Source organism: Haliotis asinina, chromosome 7 (genome assembly GCF_037392515.1).
Source record: "Haliotis asinina isolate JCU_RB_2024 chromosome 7, JCU_Hal_asi_v2, whole genome shotgun sequence".
NCBI classification, from domain to species: domain Eukaryota; kingdom Metazoa; phylum Mollusca; class Gastropoda; order Lepetellida; family Haliotidae; genus Haliotis; species Haliotis asinina.
This window is the reverse complement of record NC_090286.1, coordinates 31,492,683-31,516,878: the sequence shown is the minus strand read 5'-3', so window position 1 is coordinate 31,516,878 and position 24,196 is coordinate 31,492,683. Positions and strand designations below refer to the sequence as shown.

Sequence of the window (24,196 nt, the reverse complement as noted above, 5' to 3'; positions counted from 1 at the left end):
GCCTTGACCATTCTCCCCGACCATCGGTCATCAATTCAACCTTGTTTACCCAGCACTTGCTATTAAGAAACTCACGACCCCTTGTGGGTTTGCTTGGCGGGATCACTTCCCGTTGTAATTATCCATATTTTCTACACAAATACTCATAATTTTCACATGCACAGGGGCATGTTCATGGGACATCTTTAACCAAACAAGATGGTGACCTTCTTACTCAGGGCCTGTCAGCCACGCGGCGGCTCTCTTAACAAAATATTTGATCACGTGAAATTCATTGCTTGTTTTTGCGAATGCCCGTAGAGACAAGCCAGTTCCACGGGCGGCCGGAGAAATTTATGATTATCCTGTTTGACAAAAGTACTCTGGAAAACCTCAAACAAAATGGACGGGTCTTGGATCCTTGGGATTTGAGTGAAGAGGGTGGCAATGAGTTGTGATGATGAAGACAGCATTGGAGGAGAGGCTGGTTGGTAGATAACGGTATAATTCATCAGGAAATTGTGTCTGGTTGCTGTGCTTCCTACAAACAACGTTCATTAAGCAAATGCTTTCATTTCCTGTACAGCTCCATGATAATGCATGTTGCGGTTGCTCTTAGTTGCAGGTCCTCCATTAATAAAGGTCACTCCAGAGGTCATGTCAGGACACTTGAGAACCAGTAATTATGCATCCGTCAAATTAACAACGAAATTGCTTTGTCACAGTCTAAAGGCAAACACTTGTATGGAAATAATGTTGCGGACATAGTTCTAAGCCGTTAACGGTTTCATTTCCAGGAATGTGTTTTGGAAGCAATATTGGTACAATTGAAAATATCATTAAAAATATGGTTTAATGTTCCAATATTCTCCATGTACCTGCATGGCAATATCAGGAACGGTAGCTTAGCCTGGTGGTTAATTGTTTGCTCGTCACTACTGAATGGGTTTGGCTTCCACACAGGGAAAGGCAGCATCGATGGCCCGTGGTTATATTGCTGGAATATTGCTACAAGCGGTGTGGTCTTGTGCACTGAGCCAAGGTTACAAATCTGTTGGAGTAAAGCAAAGTTGGTCTTGGGGAGCCGTTGGATGGGTGACCGTGTTTGACTCAAAGGACTTCGGTCCTTCAACGCAACAAGGAACACGTCTCCCAATCGGCAAGTCTTTCAGAAGTGCTTCTGTTCACCCAGCAAGGAATGGGTACGCAGTGGGATAAGTCATATGACTGTTGACCTTCTTGCGCCTCACTGGTAACTTGGGTTCATCTGGTTATAATTTATTAGCGTCTTGGGCGTACACAAATGCGCGGATATAAGCGCTTTATAAATGTCCATTATTATCATTATTATTAAAGTTTGTATAAATAGGAGTAAGTGAGTTTAGTTCTTCGCCGCCTTTAACAATCGTATAGGAACATCAAGGCGGGGGACACCATGAATAGGTTTCACACACTGTGCCCATGTGGGAATCGAACCGGGATCTTCGGCGTGTTGAGCGAAGGCCTTAATCACTAGGCTATCCCAAATTCGCCTAAAGTGTTCTATAAATCACCAGTGTTAATGACACTCATCTTATTCGTTCACAAATAAAAAAAACAAGGTTTGGCTGCAACACCCATGCACATCGTTCACAGGACTGTGCTTCTCTTAAAGATGAATAGTTTGTAGCCAAACACGGTCAAGCTATTTATTTCACAAAGACTATTTTTATTAACGAAGAAAATGTCATTTATCGTCGTGTTTACCACACGACTTTGAACCAGCCCAACGTCAACATCGTTCACGTCCAATAAAACCATGTAACGTGACACACGACTGTAATCTACGAGTACATCATCGCTATCAAATTTACCCGGAATCTACAATTAGGCCATTACATCTCGCTGTATAAATCATTGAGATAACATCATGTATAACAGACGTAACCCAATACTATTTATCATGAGCGTTGGTGTCGTCTTGCGCTTGAAACACCAGTTCTAAGCGAGGCGGATGATGGACAGCCACACTGACAAGTCTTGAACCGAGCACTCGTGGGTATTTTAGTACAATAAATAACTCATGACCTTTGGCAAAAGATTTGCAAATATATCGCTCGGAGCACGGCAGCTACAGGGAATAAGTTCGTCTTTACGTGCAACAATTGTTTCATCAGGACGAGTTGTGTGTTCACGAATAGACATAAATTGCAATGAAGGGATAATGGTTTTGTTTATGAGTTTGGACATGTCGTTCTAATGATGACACTGATGATACGGTATGGATCGTATCTTTGTAAAACAATTACAGGATTACGTAATGGATGTATATTAGCATATACATGACTTAAATAATTTCAGAGACTTGTATATTATGGTATTAAGTAAATAAGGTTTATGCAATGATGAAAATTTTGTTACAGACCGATTCTAAAACTTCTGTGAGACAGTGAGTGCTGGTTCGTGCCACATGAGCAAGTTTACGTGAGCAATTTTACGTGAGCAAGTTTACGTGAGCAAGTTTACGTGAACAAGTTTACGTGAGCAATTTTACGTGAGCAAGTTTACGTGAGCAAGTTTACGTGAGCAATTTTACGTGAGCGGTTTTACGTGAGCAAGTTTACTTGAGCAATTTTACGTGAGCAATTTTATATGAGCAATTTTACGTGAGCAATTTACGGCGAGTGTGATGGAGGATGTTATCTATTTGAAAATTATGGCGAACATTGGCCTTAGGGTATATAGGCGCTTCTTGTGATTTGTTTGACTTCTATGTACGTTTGAGTGTAAATGAAGGCATCGTAGACAAGGTATGGTGTATCTTTTATTCCAGGATGTCTGTGTCAATAGACAACATTAAATTGGGGAGAGAAAACAAATCCAGCTGAAGACCGTAATGAATGCCTCATTTCAAGAAAATTAAACACTACTCTTGTCTCCATAAGGATTCTAAGTTTTCATTTTGAAGATAAACTGAAGAAAAAATAAAGGGATCATCCTAAGGTTTGGATTGTGAACCTTGTACGTCCACGTGATACCTTATATTTTCCCTATATATATATATTTCTGCTGACAACCCTTTTCTATATGGATACAATAATTGAAGACCATTTCTAGTGTTTCCTTTCGTGAAGATACCCATGTGGGGGTCAATTATTGTCTCTAACTAAACTAAACACAAGCACATGTCTGATAGGGATATTATATAGCTATAATCAGAAACATGATGTCAGTAAATGTCAGTAACAATATTGTTATATACCTTTCACTCAGGAAATTCTATTTTGGGTGTTCCCCGTCGTGACGATGCTAAAATATTGCTAAAGGCGGCGTAAAACCGCTCCCACCACCTAAAAAATCTCATATGGATAAAGAAAATAGGAGATTTAATAACACTATCCTGGACTGAACGTTAGCGTAGACACCGGCTGACAGGCATACGGCCACATGACCTTATTTATGTGTTAGAAGAATGTATGTTTTAGACACACAGTGGCATGCTGACAAGGTTGCTGAAAGGTTGTAACTGGCGGTTTAAAAGCTGCGTAAAAGCATAATCACTCACTCAAGACACAAACACCTAATTAATATCTGAACCCAGATATAAGCCTTCATCACAAACGTTGAACTTTATATTCTGTGCACATACAATCACATTAGGTGAAACGTGATATGGTGAACAGTGCGTGGTCAAGCTGTACAAGGTCATCAGCCTTAACTCCTCATCCATCAAATGTCAAAAACTATATCTACACTCGTTATAACGCTCATGCCTGGTCATAAAAGCCGCGCCTTTATAACGAGATTTGATTGTCATGAGCAGATAGTCGCTGACAGTAGCATGTGATATATCGCGGAGCGTAGTGTGAGCAGATAGTCGCTGACAGTAGCCTGTGATATATCGCGGAGTGTAGTATGGTTCGTGCCTTACAGAACTATTAGAACTCAGCTCTATCAACTACCATCACCCAAGAGTCATACACAATGCTCCAGAACATCCATCATCGTTGACGTCGACGGTGAACGCTCGATACAGCTGCTACAGCGACGCCAGCCAACGACATCAGCGACAGCGGTGAGAGCCGACGACAACATGTTTTGTCAATAGTCGTCAGTTTGAAAAGCGGTCGTCGTTTGTATGTCATTAAGTACTTCAGCCTAGATATTTACAATGAACATTTTAAAGGAAATCGCAATCTTCATTAACAGTATCTTTGTCTTTTTTTTCGAAAAATAGTCACAATTATCCCCAAATACATAACAAAATTGCACGCCCTTAGGTTAATGATCAACATACATTCCAACTCTCAGATTGGCCTAATATATGATATTCATTGAAACACTAACTTAAGTTCCAGTGGGCGGTAGGGTAGCACAGTGGGTAAAGCGTTCGCTCGTCATGAAGAAGACCCGGGTTCTATTCTCCAGTGGTTACAATGTATGAAGGCCATTTCTGGTGTCCAAGCTGATGCTGCTAAATTATTGCTAGGGTGGCGTAAAACGATACTCATTCAGTGATGTTCACGTAATAAGTAGACTAGCACAAGTCTACAGGGTGGTAAGTATCATCTTAAATAATAATTTCTAGATTACATAATTAAAAAAGATATTCAAAATGACAAAGTCATGTTCTAGAGAACACTAAGTTATACTAAATTAGCAAACATATATGTACATAGTATTCAGTATATGTATGGAATATTAGCTAGGGTCCACAAAACAACCGTATGGCTACCACAATCAATGGATATAGCATTCACTCAAGGCGGGAGCCAAGTGAGATAGATACGTAGCACACGTACTGGATAATACGTATAGGTACTGGGGGATGCGTATACACCAAACACATACTTACGTTTCCTTCAACCAGGGCCTAGATTTTCGAAGCTCTCTTAGCTCTAAGATAGTCGTAAGTTAGTGTTAATTAACGTATGGTTAACGTATAGCTCTAAGATAGTCGTAAGTCAGTGTTAAGGTATGGCACTTACGACTATCTTAGAGGTAAGACTGCTTCGAGAATACAGGCCGAGACCATTAAGTTGAAATCAGACAATTGTCCTCGAACGTATCAGCATGCTGATGTGGTTGAGAAATGTTCTTTGTGCTCGTCACTTTACTAAGTCACCAGTGTACATTAGGAGATGAATTTATTGCACTTCTCACCACAACTTCGATATCAGAATGGATGCGTAGAACTGTCCGAACACGTAGGGTTTACGAGAATGATTTACTACACGTGTGGGATTGAAATGTATCTGATAAGGCCTTCCCATTGCACCATTTTGGTATTTTTGTGCCTTCAAAGAAAGAAAGTGGAATTCTAATGCTCACATTTACATATAGAAGACATTGAGTTGATGTAATGTTGGCATAAACCCACAATATATCACGCCCAATGGATATGCTGATGTTATATGTTATCCATTTAGATTTATCACGTGGTACTTTTTCAAAATTAAGCCCTGCGTGACGTAAGATTCGGAACATGTAAATGTATTGGTTGTACAAAAAGATGCTCCAACCTCCAGAGACTAGCATACACAAGCAGTGTTTAGTCACTGATCGGCAAAGAGGCATTGTCCTTTGACAATAAAAACATTTAATTAAACTGAAACTTGTTCAATATCCTTAATTCCCGAAGAACCAATGTTAACATACTGAAGAAAAAAATGAAGGAACATGCAATGAAGGGGGGTGTTCAGGGACAGAGGTCCTTATGTACATGTATACTGGCGGGTAGCCCCGTGGTTAAGGCGTTATATTGTCAGATCAAAGACCTGGGTTCGATTCCTAACGAGGATGAAGTTGTATGATGCCTATTGATTTGTATGAACGTTATAGACATGTGTGGATTAAAAACAGACTTTGTTCATGGCAGCAATTACATATGGGAGGACTTGACATTACAAAACACATGCATAAAGGTAGTATCTGTGTCAAAAGCGCTGAGACTTTTGCTTATTTTCTGACTTTTGAACAAGAGTATTTCGCCAAGCTGATTCCATTGATAGTTTAAGCATATAGAACAAAACGAACCTTCAATATAAAAGCTCTTGTCGGTCATGTACTTGCTCAGACCTTAAGTTCACTAAATCGATCTTTTTCAATACGTTTCGCCACTAGTTTTGTTCGTTATGGCCAAAATTTACAAGATCTGAAACAAAACACAAGCAGATGATCCGTTGCTTTTCAAACCAATTTTCAGGGTTTTATTTTGTAAATTAAAATGTGACTTCCCAGTGGCCCAAGTCGTGAATCGGAACTTTTTGTACTCCTGAATTCAAACTATTATGTGGATCGACTTAAACATTGCCCATGCATATTACTGAACCCAGATCATCATCGGGTAATTGATAGCTGGAAACAAACACCTCATAAAAAGCTCTGGAAGTGAGTTTCTTTGTGTTTAAAAGTTGATAACCGTCGACAGGTGTCGCTGTTTTATCAAACTGGGTCCTGCACAGGCGCAGCACAAGCGGGTCAATGAGTTAATCCAGAACGCGGGCTGTTGCTGATGCATTCAACTGATATTTAATGATTTCAATGCGTTGAATGACATGATCGGAGGTTATAAAAGAATTCATGATTTCAAAGGTTTGAATAACATGATGAGTGTTACTCAACCTACGCTTTGGATCGTGTTGAAATGTGAAGGCTTCAACAACACAACACGTGTTTGGGGCAATACAATATTATGTTTTCACATTAGGCTATACAGGTAACTAGCATGTCAAAGGTAAACATAATGAATATAGCATTAACATGTTCTACCCCCCACATCGATATAATGTGTGAAGCCCATTTCTGGCGTTCCCCCATCGTGATATTGCTAGAAAATTGCTAAAAGCGAGGTAAAAACCATACTCACTCACTCAGTTACGGTAACACTACTTAAACGAATATTTGTAATGCAGTAATCAGTAATCATGTTTGTCATAGCTGAAGAGACTGAACGAGTGCCGTTAGCAGAATGCAAGATGCAGCGTGACAGTACCAAATGCACAAGTTCACCTGGCAATAAAATTCACCAGATGCCTTAAAGTGCACAAGCGTGTCTTTGAAACAATACAGAACAATTAAATAAGCAACAATGGCACTCCTAAATAGAAATAAGTGGAGCCAAGTGAAAAACACACAAGTCAACATACATGTTTACTGTGTACGTTAATTACAGGAAACATTACATCGATTGTATTCCGAATGAAATGGTCTGGCTTAATTTGCTCGTTGCAATTGCACTAGTGGTAGACTACGAACTAAGGTTACGTAAACAAGGCGAAAACCCAGTCAACTCTATAAATCCATAGCCACATGTTACGAACATTATGTAATCGGACTGTTTCCAACGTGGAGGACACGTATTCAAGATCACGTCGCTCTGAAGTTGACCTTGACCTCTGACGTTGTTTCAAACATTTGGATTGAAGTGCATATTTTACGGTTTCGCCATGTGCCCCACAAACCAAATCTACCGACCTGGGTTCGCCTCAGAAACATGAGTCACTACACTAATGGCAAGCAGAGGGGCGAATGAAAATAAGTCGACCTCTTTAATGTAAGCTTGTTGAATCTACATCTGTTTCCAGCCTGCGCTATATATAGCTGGAGGCTCAGTGTGTAGCTACAAAGCCACGGGCTTGATATATGCCAACACTCCACCCAACAACACCTGTTTGGAAGGAGCTCCACATCGAAAGCAAAACAATAGGAACGCGACACATGCGCACAAGAAGAAAACCATCTACCGATATGCATTTTGTGGCATTTTGTGCTAAGAATGTGCATAGAATAATGAAATCTTTTTACCAATATTTGGGATTATGACACAAAGGAGTATATAGTCAGAAGTTATAGTATTTAATACCTGGTATTTACGGAAGGTTATACAGGTGCTATTGTTGCATGGTTTAGTATCTATACTTAACCAATAGTATAGTATTCCTCAGTGTCTCCTACATTGTCTCCTACAGTATCTTCCTACAGTGTCTCCTGTTGTATGTCGAGATCTCCAACCTTGTCCAATGTTACTACAATGTACTACCTGTAAACCAGTATTCAAGCTACATTGTGATGGAGATACAAGAGATAGGAATCAGAAATTATGTCCATGTGGGAATCTATCCTGGGCACTGAGTACAAATGCTTTATCCTCGACCTACATACACTGGAGTTACATGAAAACTTCTGTGCACTTTATACTTAAACAATAGCCTGTCGTACAGACCCTTAAGTAAACATATCCAAGAACGCCCACGCAAGTCTAGAAAATGTCTAGATTTCCTTAGTCTGATAATTAAGAAACTCTCAGGGCTCCATTTCATTACATTATTTTTTTTCACTATGAACGTTTTTTTTCTGTAAAGTATATTCATTTCAGAGACTAGTAGTTAGTCTAACTAACACAAGTATCAATCATCATAAATAAATATGCATCTTTATGCCCTTGCCCTCTCCAGAAGCTAATATTTCAATCACATCAGACACACTACAGAAACAAATGTCTCAAAGATCCACGAAAACTTAGATTGACGGCACGATGGAAGATGCCGGTCGTGTTTAGCCGAGATGAATAGAGACAAGAGACGCCACGATCCTTGCCATCGGGTGGACCTGCAAGAACCGGAAATGTCGCCTACGATTGCATACTTTTCAACCCGTCTTCTTAGCAATGATGGATGGCTCACTTCACGTCAGAAGAGGGATAATATTGTGTCATGTTCTATTTATGATGACAGAAAGAATTGTTCGAGGCGTTAAAATTAGCAGTGCTGGTGTTTGGAGAGGTTACATTTTTTCTGCAGCACAATGACATTAGCACCAAGATAACACACCGATGACAGTGAAACCAGTTTAGGAAATACCAGCAATAGACTTTTACATAACTTGAATCAGTATAACCAAACCTTTCTTTAGGCAGTTAACTGAGAAAGATCATTACAAAAAATGTATCATAACCACATAATGACTTCATGAAATGAGTCGTTGTCTCGTTAGATTAAGAAACATTTCAATTTAAGTGGCTTCGTATGAAAAATAATTTCAAATCTAAAGGTCAGTCAGAAAATGCCAGCTGCTTTGGGCGCAGTAGCATCGATGTTTCTGACAAAGTATCATCCATACAAGCTTGCATGTGTATCAAAATACAATACAATACAATACAATACAAAAGGTTCCCAGCCAATACGTTTGTCACCTTGAAACAAATATACCCCAATACAACCAATACGATTCTAAAATATAGGGCACATCCAGGTTACTAGGGTGTCAGAAAATGAAATTAGTCTCTGGTCTCAATTTTTTTTGCACATTTTATGAATACAATTCAGGTTTTTGTTCTTCTAAATATGTTAAGAGACTTGATGCTGGTCCGGCTACCAATTAAGAAGTGGATGGATAATTCAGTTGAGATTGTTCCGACGCGCCCTCACAGCTTGAAGTCGACGAGGCGAGACTTGGTGGTTTTTGGTCGAGATGAGACAGATGAAGGATTCCTGGTCGCAGAGAAACGGAGGTGTCGGTGACTCAGAGCTGCTTTCATTGCATCCCAAGACGTGGCAAGGCATAACGAGGGGCTTCCTGTATGCTGTTGCTGAGGTCCCACGAGCAGGCTGGTGTTTCAGACGAGGACGATGTGTGAATATCAGATGGGATGTAGGAGGTGCGTCAGATATTGCATGTGTTGTATTATTTAAAACAAATGGTTACGTCTCGCAGAATGTGCTAACGCGGGTTATTAATGCATATGTTTGATGATTGAAGTGGTTCGAGCAGTGGGAATCTCCGTGGGATGTTTGTACAATGTTGCTATTGTACAGATTTCTAGTGAGCGTGAGCTTTGGTTTTATGCCGCTACAGCATATTTCCATCAATATCCAGCGAACGTGGGACACCAGAAATTGGCTTCGTTTAGTCGGGGGATTAGAACCCTAGTCCTCGGTATGACGAGCGAACGCTTTAACCACAAGGCTATCCCGCCGCTCTTCTGGTGAGAGGGTGAGTGTTACTTAACCTTAATGAGCAACACTCCACCAGTACTACTCAACAGAAGTGAAGGACCCTACAGTTCTTCCATGTGATTACAGTTATTTGACATGTTATTCTTTTGAGTAGAATATATCGCTATGGCTTGAAGCTAGGTTATAGGATACGTGAACCAGTTACAGACAACATGAGCAACGATGCATGAAATAGGGTCACTGTGACACGAAATCAAAAGAGCCTGACTGGGCATATGCCATGACCATGGGCTCTTAGAGACGAAGTGCACCCACCACATTCCCGCTAATGTACTGTTCATAGACAAAGTTGTGTTTGTTTGTTGCTTATATTTATATATTCCAGCTACAAGACCACGGTCCAGAAATAATCCAGTCTGGACGAGAAAACTCAGAGATGGTCATCATGAGCGTAAACCAAAATGCTGCCAACCAGGTCCCCGAGTCTGACCGTCGATATGCCCAGTTAACTGCCCAGTGCGATACGTCTCGGTTTCCGTTGGGTTTCCGGCTGGTGACACATATCTGGGTCTGACTGAGGACCTAGAATTAGAATTGTACCAAACGAAGGGAGAACGTGTGGCTTTGGAGAATCATTTGTGGTCTACAGTATATAAAGACATTTCTTCGCGTCATTCCATCAAATCTCGAAAAGAAAAACATTTGAACAAAACTTCGCTTGAAAACATATAATGAATAAAAAAAACATGAGTTAATTAGACTCAATTATGGCATAATGATGTTTGATTGCGAGGTTGGGCAATTTCATATGTCAGCTAGAATATAAGTTCGACAGCACTCTAATTACACTGTCTATCAACCAAACACAACAATTATAATTCAATCAGGGCTAACATATGCGATTTCTATAGCCGGGGAATGTCAACTGGTTCGAAAAAAACTTTCCCGAATAGTCCTAATAAGCTAATAAGTTAAAAAACCCTCTGAATCCTTTGGACGCTGGTGATGGGAAATAGGTTTACATGGTAGACAGACAATCAATGGTTGGACCTCCACATAGATGAGAGGCTTACATCTCAAAGTCCCTTGTAAGCCAGGGCAGATCGTATTATAGTTACTGGAAGAGCCCAAAGATTCGATCGATAAGATTGGGTTACTTAACCAAATCAAAGTCGTGATCTATTTGATCTGAACAGCGAGTATCGGCAATGTATTAAGTCTAGTCATTATATAAGTGATTGCCTCACTGCTTACTAGAATCAGAACGTTTCACTTATCGAGACGTTTGTGCAGAAAACGAGGTGAGATCGATGAAGCTCGTTGTTCTTTGATAAAGAAAGTTGACGAGGTGGAGAAGGTCACAGTATATTGATAGGTCCGGGAGATGAAATACACTGGGGAGGGGTATTTTGGTGGGAGGGGGTGCCAGCTTAGGGTGATGAGGTGGAAAATATGAGACTGGTGATGATGATAGCGTATACACACTGAACAAAATGAAAAATGGTTTTATGAAGATAAGCAGCGGGGAGCCTCTAAAGACAAACGCGACGTGCTCGCTAAGTGCATGGGTGGGGAAAGGAGGTCTTCTGTTCGGTTATGACATTAACGGATAGTTCTTAGTGCGATAAAACGAAATTTATGAACTTAGTGGAAAAATCGAACAGATGAGACAAGCGTTTTGATGATGCATACATTCTGCCTCTGAAGCTTTAAGGGTGTAAAGAAAGGAAAAATACGAATTAAGAAGGAAAATATATGAGGTTTGATGGTTCGATATGACTGGTGATGGAGTCGCAGACAGATGCGATGGAGGAGTGATGCTGCAGTTATGGACTGATAATCTCTGATGAAGTAGATTCCGAATTTGTGGAACTGGATTGTATAATTTCCGACAGGTTTGATGAATTCTGGCAGTGAACGCTCCCCGAAAAAGGAGTTGTTTAATGGAAGGGAACAGGGCTTTGACGAACTCGGAAGACATTAAGGACGCAAAATGCTAACGACTTGATCGGAAAACTGAACTACGAGAACAGATCATCACGTGTCACTAAAACAAACTCTAGAAACATCATACCCACTTCTAAAACACTTCACTCTTCTTATCAATATATGCTGCTCAAAAGAAGTTAAGAAACGATTGGTTTTCGAAACGTATTATCAACAGAGTATATACTTTCATCGCAGGCAGATACTTATATTAAATTTGTTGGACAAAGTAACACATGAGTACGTGTATGGATGTATATTGGACAAAAATAATTAGGGATATTTGCAAATTTTGAAATTTTCAACTGTGATCTATTTATTCATTGTCAATCTGATAAGATATCAATCATAAAAATACCAATATCCCTAACTTATTTTGCCCAGTATATATATTTGGTGATACGAACATTAACAAACATAATTTTACATTGAATAAAACAGTTTCCAAAATATGCTGATACGCCGCAGGACAATAATAACGCACGCATGAAGCTCATGACTTTGAATATAATAGTCTTCTTTCACATAGAACCACACTGTTTTCGTCAACAATGCTTGGGACAGTAAACTATCTGGACCAAACTGACTGTATTTCTGTCTTGATTGATGCCTGTCATGGCACTCCACCCGAATGAGTGATGAGTGTTCAATTTTTCACAAATCGTCGTCACATAATGATGTTGAGACGTCGTCATCACATAACGATACTGAGAGGTCAAACAAGAAGCAAACGGATAAAATATGACCTCTTCATCATTTATACTACCAGTGAAGGTCTGGGGTAGAATAGGCCTTCAGCAACCCGTGCTTGCCATAAAAGGCGACTATGCTTGTCGTAAGAGGCGACTAACGGGATCGGGTGGTTAGGCTTGCTGGCTTGGTAGACACATGTCATCGGTTCCCAATTGCGCAGATCGATGCTAATGTTGTTGATCACTGGATTGTCTGGCCAAGACTCGATTATTTACAGACCGCCGCCATATAGCTGGAATATTGCTGATTGCGGCGTAAATCTAAACTCACTCACTCACCATCTATACGAGGTAACAGCCCAGTAAAATCATTTTCACATAAGTCCTCAATAATACCTCTTATCCTATAAGAGAAGCACTGGCACTGGACCCTAAAACTGGAGCAGACTCAATTTAAAGATAGAACCTCGACAAGATGATGGATGTGTTAGGGGTGATCCTCCTTAACAACACCAAAGACCAAATGTAAACAGTGATCCATCAGCCTCAAAATTCAATGTTTGTACACTGGATTGTCCAGACTTGACGATACGGCAGATACCTACGTACTGATACAGAGGAAACAAGTAGCTGCTCCGTGGCTAGGAAGGTTGCCATGGGGGAGGAGGAGGGGGGATTAAAGATAGGGGGGACGGGTTCAGCTGTCCGTGGATATATCTCGGCTAATGATGTGGATCTGTTGTGTTGGGTCTGGCGTTCTTCCAGATAACAGACATATTGCTTCCAGACAACCGTAACATTGCTAAATATATATCTGGGTTCCTTCAGGTGTTGAATCGCCCATCAATGGTGTATTGGACAAAGCTTTAGTCACATGGCTCCCGTTTTACCAAGTCATCTCTGGTCTAAGAGAACTTTGTTCATGTGGGCGCCGCTGTCATAATTTGCTTTGTTTGTTTTCTCACGTAAACTACAGGAAATACGGGAGTACGTAATCGAATGTAGATTAGTCAATCCAGTGATCGTTATAATGAACGTCCATTTATGTATTTATGATAGCCAGTATTTTGGGGCAAATGTACGAAAGACACACAAGTGACTGAAATGAAACATCAAGTATCATAGCCAAACCGAACTCCACTCTTGGAATAGTCATTTCCTAATAATGATATTCAACTTCAATACGGTTGCGCAAAAGTGAAATGAATTACCCTGGCACATTATTTGATGCACTTTGGCAACGTGGACATAAAGGTTGTACTTTTTAACAGATTTGAAATCAAACAGTTTTTGCAAAACATGGATGTTTCACAGCCAAAGAAAAGACTGCCATTTGAACAACTTCAAACAAAATGACATAAAACTCTTGCTCTTTTTTCATGGATTTTGGAAAAAGGAAAGGTTCCTGCAGAAGTCAAGCACGAGTGAATATTGACGAAACCATTATAACATACACACGTTGACCGTATGAGGGCAAATATTTTACCCTTTAATTATGGAACTGTGGCAAAGACCAGTGGCTAAAATAATAGAAGACGAAACATGAAACTAAGTTTCAAGCAGTTACACTGACATAAAAATCCCTGGCTAAGCTTGAGCACAATGCTCATTAAAACAACGGAACACAGTGGAATGGGCAATAAAAGGTGAATGAAACCGAGGTTAAAATGGATGTCATCTTTAAACAGGAGCTGGTGCCCATATGCTCACAAACGTTATTGCACCTTCTGTTCAAGGTCGCTGAAGGTCAAGATCCCGTTGAGAGTATCGTGTACTCAATATTCGTGATGTGACCCGTATGTTGCTTCCACGGAGGATGTAGACTGTTTACACTGGGTACACGTGGTCTGTTTGCTAAGAACGGCGGTTGTAATTGTAAAAACTGTTTAATATTTATACTAACAAAGGCAATACTCGTTTCCGCGAAGTAAACGCCATGCGGTGACTGATAAGAAACTGAGAACACCTACTGCTCTGTGAATGTACGTCTACATGTGTGCGTGCGTGCGTGCGTCCGCGTGCGTACTTGCTTTAGCTCTGATAGCCCCTAAACACCGTTTTATGATAGACTGAAGGACCATGACATTTCATTATAATCCTATCCGTCCCCTCAGACAGGGAGCTCTTTACGTCCATTCACTTTCACCTGGCGGTATAGTACCAAATAGTTCCAATTACTACCACTACCACGAGCTTTGCCTCGTGTTCTTGCCTTTTTAGTCCTCATCCAAACAAATCCCTTTCCAATTGCTTCTACAAACCCCAATCGGCAGTCCGCTAAATCAATTTGGCCTACAAAGTTGGTGTGATAACTCGTAGGAATCAATGGCCATTTTCGCGTGCTGTATTTCATTGCTCAGTCCGAGGCTTGCTTGACAGTCCTTTGGCATGGCGTAACGGGATACCTGATTAATTTGCTATCTGTAATTGTTTTCTCGCTTGATGTTATTGATAGATCGTCTCACCTCTTAACACTAATGAAGACTTAGTTCTTACAGTATACGAACAGTCTATAGTGTAAGGAGCTGAGTACCAAGCAGTTTATAGCAACTTGTGAGAGTAACGTATATATTCGATAAATACCCATGGCTCGTCATCTATCACTGTTTGAAAAAAAAAACGGGAAAAAGAAGTGAAGTTGAATGTCTTTATCTGAAATTTGTAAAAACGTACGTTGACTGAAACGTTTGACATTTGTTAGCGACAATTGGCTTGACCGAGGCGTACAACAGTTTGACTGATCTCGAGTGAGATCAGAGGTGAAGGTCGTGGCAATATGCTGATACTGGGCCTAGTTATTGTGTAGGATTATATGGATGTGAAAGATGCATAGTTCATTGGAATAAGTGAGTAGGATTTATCTAGGATATTTAACAGAGCGAATGTCGGATTCGAACCTACAATTTGCATCCTGAAAGCAATTACAAACACCACTGCACCATTTCACTACACGAAGTTCACTTCCAAATACCCGTGAAGATCCGGCCTTCAGTAACCAATGCTTCTTGTAAGAGGTGAGTAAAGGGACCGGGCGGTCAGGCTCACTGACTTGACACATGTGATAGCAGCCCAAATGCGAAGACCGATGCTCATGATATTTATCACTGAATTGTCAGTTGCAGGTTCGAATATTTACAAATTGTTGAGTGCAGATAACAAACAAATATTTCCAAATCAACTGTAACGTCACACCATTTTATTTAATAATTTTTTGGCTATTGTTATCGGACCGTCCGTTTGTAAACGGGGATTTTAGTGAATCACGGTCAAAACCACGACTAGATTCAGAGTGGTTATGAAAATAATAGCAGTGTTTTTACTACGTTAATTGAATTCCAATGATCTTTGGCATTAAGTAATGCCAGGTTTCCCCTTGTGCGGTGTATAAGTTATTAGTTGAGAGCATAACCAACAATTATTATACCACAGCTGACCTTCAGAAGGATTGTTTATTGGCGACGCTTAGGTCTATACTATTCTCCGATACATTCTCAGTCACAAATTTGTCCTTCGAAAAAAATCTTGAACTATGTGAGTGAGTGAATGAGTTAGTGAGTGAGAAAGTGTGGTTTTTAAGCTGCTTTTAGCAATATTCGTAAAGTTACGCATGTGGGGATCAATTATTGTCTCTAACTAAACTACACAGGCACTTGTCTGATAGATTAATATGTTGCTATAGTCAGAAACATGATGTCAGTAAATGTCAGTAACAATATTGTGTTATATAGATTTCCATCAGAAAATTCCATTTTGGGTGACCCCTGCCGTGACGTTGTTGGAATGTTGCTAAAGGCGGCGTAAAACCTAACTCACGTACTCTCTCACATGCGTTAATTATGTAAAACCCATTTCTGGCATTGCCCACCGTGATATTGCTAGTATGTTGCCCCAAGCGGCGTAAAACTAAACTCACACACCTATTTAGTCCCAATGGTTCAGAATACATGTTGTACATTGGCAGTCTGTAACAAATCCTGCCTGTTTGGTGTCTGGCGGGCTCTGTTGCCTCAGGTGCTGGGTCTGATTGAATGAGACCGTTCCTCACATATGGTAGACTAACAGCTAGTCTCCGAAATGAACATATTTTACTGAAAAAAAATATAATGAAATGGAGTCCTGAGACTGTCTTCATTTTCAGACTAAGGAAATCTAGACTTGCCACATTTTCTAGACTTGCGTGGGCTTTCTTGGAAATATATACTTCAGGGTCTGTACGACAGACTACACATATGGCCACGTGGGCTGATAAGAAGCCTCACCATCATGAAGACATCCCCAAACAAATGTAAAGATCTTAACCTACTTTTTCCAAGACCAGACAAGTGGTAACACCATTGGCCAAACATATCGAAATAATTACACGATATCAATCAAGCGTCATCAAAGCAGGCAATCTTCTACACGGTGTGACGAGTACCTTTAAGAGAGAAGTAGCGGTGCAAGTGATATGTAGTGTCTATTTCAAGTCGATCAATGCAAGCCGAAAGCGCCATATGGCGTTCGATCTCTGTTAATCACGCTACCTACACTTTCCAAATAGTCGGAGACAATTTCTTCTAATGTACTCCCCTTACACTTTTATATCCAATTCCTTTCTACTTCAACAAGATGGGAAAGCGAAGCGCTGAAAGTCAATACATGGGTGTCATGGAGGGCGCAAAGCATCCATAAAAGGTGATGTAGATTTCACATCCAATGAAATATACATGACGGTGTTATCGCATCACATTTGGCGGATTTAAGAGACAATTACCAACGATAACTTCGCTTATAGGAGATGACAAACATGGCATGTAGGGCTCGGATGCTCCGTATTGATCCAGATAATGGTCTAACGTTTAAAGAGCCCAATTCTTTGACGTGTATATGTCGTGTGCAAATACTCCCTACGAGTCATAAGCAAATATTTTCATAGGCACGTCATCTTTGATTTGCACTTTTATTGTGAGTAATAGATTTATGAGTGTGGGCTTCGTTTGAATGCTTGTTCGGGGATGGTGAGTGAAAAACCAAGCCCTTATCGAGGAGAAGCACGGTCAGATTGTTGGTATTGTGAATATGATGTAAAGCATAATTAGGCGTTAACTGATGGGACCCGGATGGTCCTATTCAATTTAATACATCGAGGTGTTTATTTTCAAATGCGAAAAGGATACTGAGTAAATTTTAAGCCGAAATACAAGCAAAATATTAGGAAGTTATTACGAGTTCGTAATACTGTACGTAAACAGCAATGAGTCCGCTTGTTTCAATTTGGTATTTCACATGAAATTTCAGTTTGTATTTTTGTAACAAATACCAAACATTCGAAATCTGGTTTAAACTCATCAGTTTCAGCTTCACAAAGTTCAGCTTCAACAGAAATGTATGAGCTCTGAAAAAAGTCCATTTAAACATCTATCACATTAAACCCAATGATTATTAATACTCTGCTGCTCAAATATTGACCTATCCTAATGAAATTACAAGATTTTTGGAGAAGAGATTTTAAATCACGCTGTCATTTGTCCTGCATTCTCTGTGTTAACACACCATGATAATGACAGCATGAGATTTTACAAAACCCTCTTGTTGTAACCTTACAACTTCTGGCTTGAAGCGAAACGCCAATCGAATGAATTAATCATCTGTAAATACGGGACCACCCTTCCCTCATAGAATCTGTCGAACAAATGCCAGTGAAATATTTAATTCGACCTGTCGCAACTTCTAATTATTGTCTCCATTGTGTATTATTCTGACCAGTCCTGTCACGCTACCGCAGATTTTATTGTCCGATTGACCAAAACGCGGGCGGTCTCTTGTCCGAACTGAGAAAATGCAATTTGCCGAAATGACTGCTCCCCGTCGTTAGGCAATCCACTTTAATGGCGGCTCATCCCTCAGAAGAGGTGTTGTGATTGTTAGCGCGTGTTGATCAGTTTTAATCACGAGCTTTCAAACACACTCGGTTTGCCTGATGAACCGGCTGCGCGTTCAGAAGCATCAAGACCCGGTAATGACAACCCAAAGGCTTGAGTCCCCTCGACTTCACCCCTCTCCCCTAGCGAAATACGCTCCCCACCGTCTTTCTCATCCCCCACAATCAAGGTTGTCCCAATCACAAGAAATCGACACATCAAACATATCTGCCTCATGATATGTCGAGTGTTTTCCCCTTGCAAGGTTGCTACACCTCTGTCGATAGAAATCTTGTTAGTCCGAAGGCATTGTTACACTTCTTCAGAAACTGTAGATCTGTTCTATCGCGTGTTTGATTGTTAGGGATTTAATCAATGACCACTTGTTCAAACCACCGTCCAAGTGGATGTACAACTGAAAGTGATCGATTTTATATGCATTGCGTAATTGGACCAAAACATTACACGTTCTACATGGATCTAATTTAGTGGAGAGCTTTTCGGTGTCGCTTTACTACTGCAAATACAATCAACAAAGAAAATGATGACATTTTTTACTTCGATACTTTTATAATGAAACAAATCCCCGGGAGACGCTAGTATTCGTTTGTGTTTGACACAACAGACTGTGTGGTGTATTTAGCAATCATATATAGAAGAATATGAATTAAAATGCGTTCTTCAACACAGAGACAATAGAACTGCACTCGGTTATTGTATTTGAAATTCGGTTTGCGTGTTGGTATACACAATTAACGAGAGAGAGAAAGTTATCAAAGCCTTTCAAATGAAATATATTCGCTTCCAATAGAAAAGTTTAACGTAAAAATAAAGTGCTTTGAAAGTAGAGTTTAAATAGAAACATTCTTTTAATCTCAGTAGTTATCGTTATTGTTTGTTGATCCTGTTGTCAGGCCGAAATATGCAATCACTGAGCAGACCGATCACCATGATTTCAATCACCGGGTTGACTGGTTCAGCCTCGAACATTACAGACAGGCGGCATATACCTGAAGTCTTGCTGTATGTATCGTTAAACAATAAATATAAAACATCTAGTTGTATTGTATTGCTGAGTCATGAAACCTTACGTCATAGCGTTAAATCCAACATGAAAAGTGAGTGAGTATAGTTTTACGCCGCTTGTACCAATATTCCAGCAACATCACGGCGGGGACAACAGAAACGGGCACATTGTACCCATGTAGGGTATCAAACCCAAGTCTTAATCGTAACGAGCGGACGCTTTAACCACTCGGCTGCCACACCGCTCCGACATGAAAAGCGACCTCTGTACAGTGCAGTTTCTTTAACAGGTTGGACGTAGTTGGCTACCCCAGGGACGACCATATCCCTTCACCCACCGTTCCTAAACACAAGACACGTCAGGTCAGGGTGTCGACATGCCGCGTTGAGGCTTTCACTCTGGACTCATTTGGAAAAAGAAAAGAAGAAAACCCAAATTATTAAAAACACTGTCATACAATGTCAAATGGAACTGAATTTGATTCCACGCTCCGCGACAACAGTTCCCAAACACGCGACAATGGCCCAGTTGCACAAAGCTATTGTAGTGCTAAGGCGATCGTAATACGAATATTTTAACAGGCTTACAACCGTCGCTTTGTGCAACGAAGACCAGAAACAAAGAGCTCGAGAGAACAGCTAATACGTACTATGCCATCAAAGATATTGATAAGCACCACGTTGCCGCTCTCTGTAACTCGATACCTGCCTTATCGCTGTAACATGACGTAACCTCCTATGTTACTCACGTAACCTCCCGTGAGAAGAGATCACACAGCGATGATGATAGAGTTATCTCGCATGCAATATGTACTGATGTAACAAGCGTTACAGACTCGCGTGACGAGTGACGAGTCCTATACACGTTTTCATACGAGTTAATATTCCCCATTATAACTTTATACATGAAGTAAACTCACAAAGCAGAGATAACATTTCGGTTAACGAGAGTGTAAAATTAGATCATGGAATATTATCGCAATGCAGCCTTTTCTATTGATAGATTTGTACCACTGTGCTGGCATCGCCGTAGTGGGAATGGTTTTATGCCGTTTTTAGCAACATTCACTTAGGAGGACGGAGGACATCGGAAACGGGCTCAACACTTCGTGCCCACGGGAATCGAACCTGGGTTTTGTCTGGGAAGAGCGAACGATCTAACCACTAGGCTACCCCAACGCCAGACATCACCATAAACAGAATCGTGTTACTGTCAGTGTTGAATACAGGGTCATGTAATCTCATGCTGTATTACTACATGCAATATTGTTAACACCAGATCAACAATTTCCCAGCTTTTAAACCTAACACACGAGGAATGGAACCAAGTCGTCGACTTGACGAGCAAACGCTTCTACCACTGGTCTGCCCCTGGCAGATAAAACAGGGGGACTACAGAAGGCGCTTCTTGCATAATGCAAAACAATGTTTCTGTTTGTCATGGATAAAAATAAGCCCGGATTGTCCGAATGGACTTTGATAGGTCAAAATGGTTCCAATGTGAGATTATTCTTAAACACTTGAAAAAATAACTCCAGCGGGTTCACACGTCCCCATCTGACTGGAATATGCCTGAACGTCTGCACACTACAAGACTCTCATTACTAAAAGTACCTTGGTATCTAGTCTCACAGAGCCCTGAACCTTATTATTATCCCTATAGCCCAGCCCTCTCAGTCTGAATTTGTGGTTTCCCAAGGCTCCTTTTCAGTTTAAAGAGGTTTGCTCGTCACTATCAACATCATATACATTCAGGGACTAAGCATTAGTCTATAAGTACCTCACATATCAGAAATGGTTAAACAGGTGCAGGAAGAGTGATGCGCTCCATCCAAAATAACCTTTAAATGATTGGGTTAAATGTTGACACCACATCGACAGTTAGACATCTTCAAGCATCGTACAAGCTGTACTGTACCCAAGAACGGTAACAAAGCACTAAACACTGTAAACCAGGCTTACCTTTTTCAGCGTGTGTGTCACATTAAGAGACATACAAGTGTCCTTCATCAAACAAATACCATACACTGTAGGGTTATTTGTTTTCATTTCAGATTGAAACGTGGGGCATTCAATACGGTCAAGCCAGATCCCAAGTTCATTCTGCAGGAAGTTAAGTAGATATTTATGTGGTATATCTGAGAACTATGAATTATATTTCTTCTCATGCGGAAGAGACTCATAGAACAGGCGTTCTATTGTTCTACACAACAACACATGTTTTTCGCATTAGATTTTCCAACATTCCATTCGAAGAAACCCGACCCTTTGAGCGCGATCATTGGAGTATGCTTAATGTTAAATACACACGGCAAGAATAGCAGAGACGACCTGGAGCTTTGTCCCTGAATTTAAATCATGTTCTACATTCATGTTTCAGCTAAGAGATGGGTTGTTCAGGTCACCGAAGGGACAGGCGCAATAAGGTAACCTGTCACTGTCGACACACCCCTGACGAACCTGGTAAATACGACCTGGAACCAAGGTGTAATTATAGTGCTGTGTGTTACACATAAAGAGCATCACGGGTAACGGATCAGCCTCTGCCTAAACCGAGACATATCTCATTTGACAAAAGTGAAGAGATGATGTTATAGGTATCACTTGACGTTCTTTGCGTTGTTTGAGTATTCTTGTGTTGTTCAAGAGCTTATTATGCGTAGCTACTCATACAAATGTTTCTCGTTCGACATTTAACATAGCTATGTTAAAACGATGGAACTAGACCTGCTAAGCTCGCTTCTAAAAGGTATATTTAGATCGGTTTGAGTTCCATATATATATATCTTCTACAGTAATACTGTTAGGAATGACTTTAATAGCATGCATTGACATGACTTCACATAAAACTGGCTGATCACACTAAATTATAAAGCACAGGAGGGAGGGGGGAGAGGGGACGGTAATTAGATTCACAACACTTGTGGTTTATGACTCAAAACGTACATCAACGTACATAGTTACTCAGAACACCAGCCATGGCACTATCGATATAACGCAACAAGTGACTCGTCAATACAAGGCCGCCCCACTCATCGCTCGGCATTACAACCACACAATCATCCTGTACTAGGACTACAGTGCCATGGAACCAGCACACCGTACGGTTAAACACGTGATGGAACACTCATAAATATGACTCGCAACACACATTGTGAAATGTTTTACTTGGGACTCTGTCAAACTATGGGGGCGTGTGAATGGGAGCCGGTACAACATGAAGGCTCATTACTGTCCAGCAATGTAAGAGTGTTTGAGAAAGGAATATGATATAATACGAGATAGAAAAAAAACAAGCACCTGTAAAAAATATTTTATGACCACTTATCTAGTTGTGGTACAGAAGAGATTTATCTCAGAGGATTGGGCACAAGAAATCGAGGCCACGATGCGAGATTTGTCCGGTGACGCGAACAAACCTGCTGACGTGATCCACGGCGGAATGGATGTTTAGACGCGTGAGCGGAGGTCGAAGTAAAGGCTTGGAAAATACGAATTATACGGCTAGGGAGGGTATGTGGGGAAACAATATAGCTCCTAGCACTGAGAGTGAATCACCCACGGGTTTCTCATCATGTTCACGTTCAAAATCTATTACTTCCGCTAACACCTATTACCACGACATCCAATGTGTCACTCAAAGAGAAATCTCCAGACCCACTGGATTTATCTAAAGAGTAACCCTTTGAAACAGTGTCTGTGAACCCGTAAAGGGGGATCATAATAACCCTCCACATTGCCAAGAACTCAGAGCATATGCCATGTACCTATTTTGGTCTTCGGCTATGCCTGCGAGTTCAGACTCAAGCGTCCGACCATCCAAGTTAGCAACAGGCATTTTGCTTTGAAAACTTCCCAAACAAAACGTGTTAATCTTTTACTTACTAGATTCGGCGATCCATACTTGAAGGACAGCTAAACAGAATATCCAGAGTATAATCCAATCAAGGGAAATCATGTTCGCTGTTCATTCTCTAGAGAAACTTATCCAAGAGGCTCGCATCTTCTACAATGCCAGATCCACACTGCTAGACGCCTAAACTTTCTTCTGCGGATCCAATTTCAAAAGCTCCTCGCCTCGAGGGGTACGGTGCTTACCCTATGCGCATGCTCGGTAGCACTCAGATTTCGTCGGGGGGCCATATGTGGCACCGGCTGTGAGCGAATGCTGCCTGTATAATCCAGGGATAATCCAAATGATGTAATGATTACACCCACACAAAAACGGTACTCATCTTGTCATATGGTCGGCGTTTGACACACTCCGATAATGAAGTCACAAAGAAATTAACCGAGGAGTGCCCGACCCGAGTGAGTTCGAAACAAAGTACTCCCGTCCCCTGGGGCTAGTTTCCCCTGGGTCAGGCTTTCTCGGGACATACACGGTAAAGACACTGAATCAAACTGACGGTCGAACAGCTGAGTGATGCGTGCGACTGCGTCCAGCGATACAGCGCGACTGACAGTAGGCTAGCGTTCTATCGAATACTCGCCGTCCACAACGCGCTTTGATCCCCACCCCCGGCACAGCGCGGTAGGCGATTTATCCCGACTCTTAGTTTACAGTGTTTCGCTGGGTTTGAATTATTGAGTTCAATAATAACTTCTCATCATAACGCGGTCATTAGGGCATCAATGAAAACACGTGCATCAAACAATGCACGTGCATCACGTGCTT

General features: G+C 40.9%; 1 protein-coding gene across 10 annotated transcripts in view; it reads right to left on the bottom strand.

Moving 5' to 3' along the window:
- Window positions 1-23,980, bottom strand: part of LOC137291043 (receptor-type tyrosine-protein phosphatase mu-like) — a 190,775-nt gene extending 166,795 nt beyond the window's left edge. For 3 of the 10 annotated variants that reach the window (XM_067822307.1, XM_067822310.1, XM_067822312.1), the window contains exon 1: window positions 23,404-23,574. In XM_067822307.1, coding sequence (XP_067678408.1) covers window positions 23,404-23,476 — 73 coding nt within the window. In that variant the 5' untranslated portion in view covers window positions 23,477-23,574. Of the gene's footprint in view, window positions 1-23,403 lie in introns of all 10 variants that reach the window. The other 7 variants (XM_067822303.1, XM_067822306.1, XM_067822305.1 and 4 more) reach the window with 4 other exon arrangements.
- Window positions 23,981-24,196: the final 216 nt, after the last annotated feature.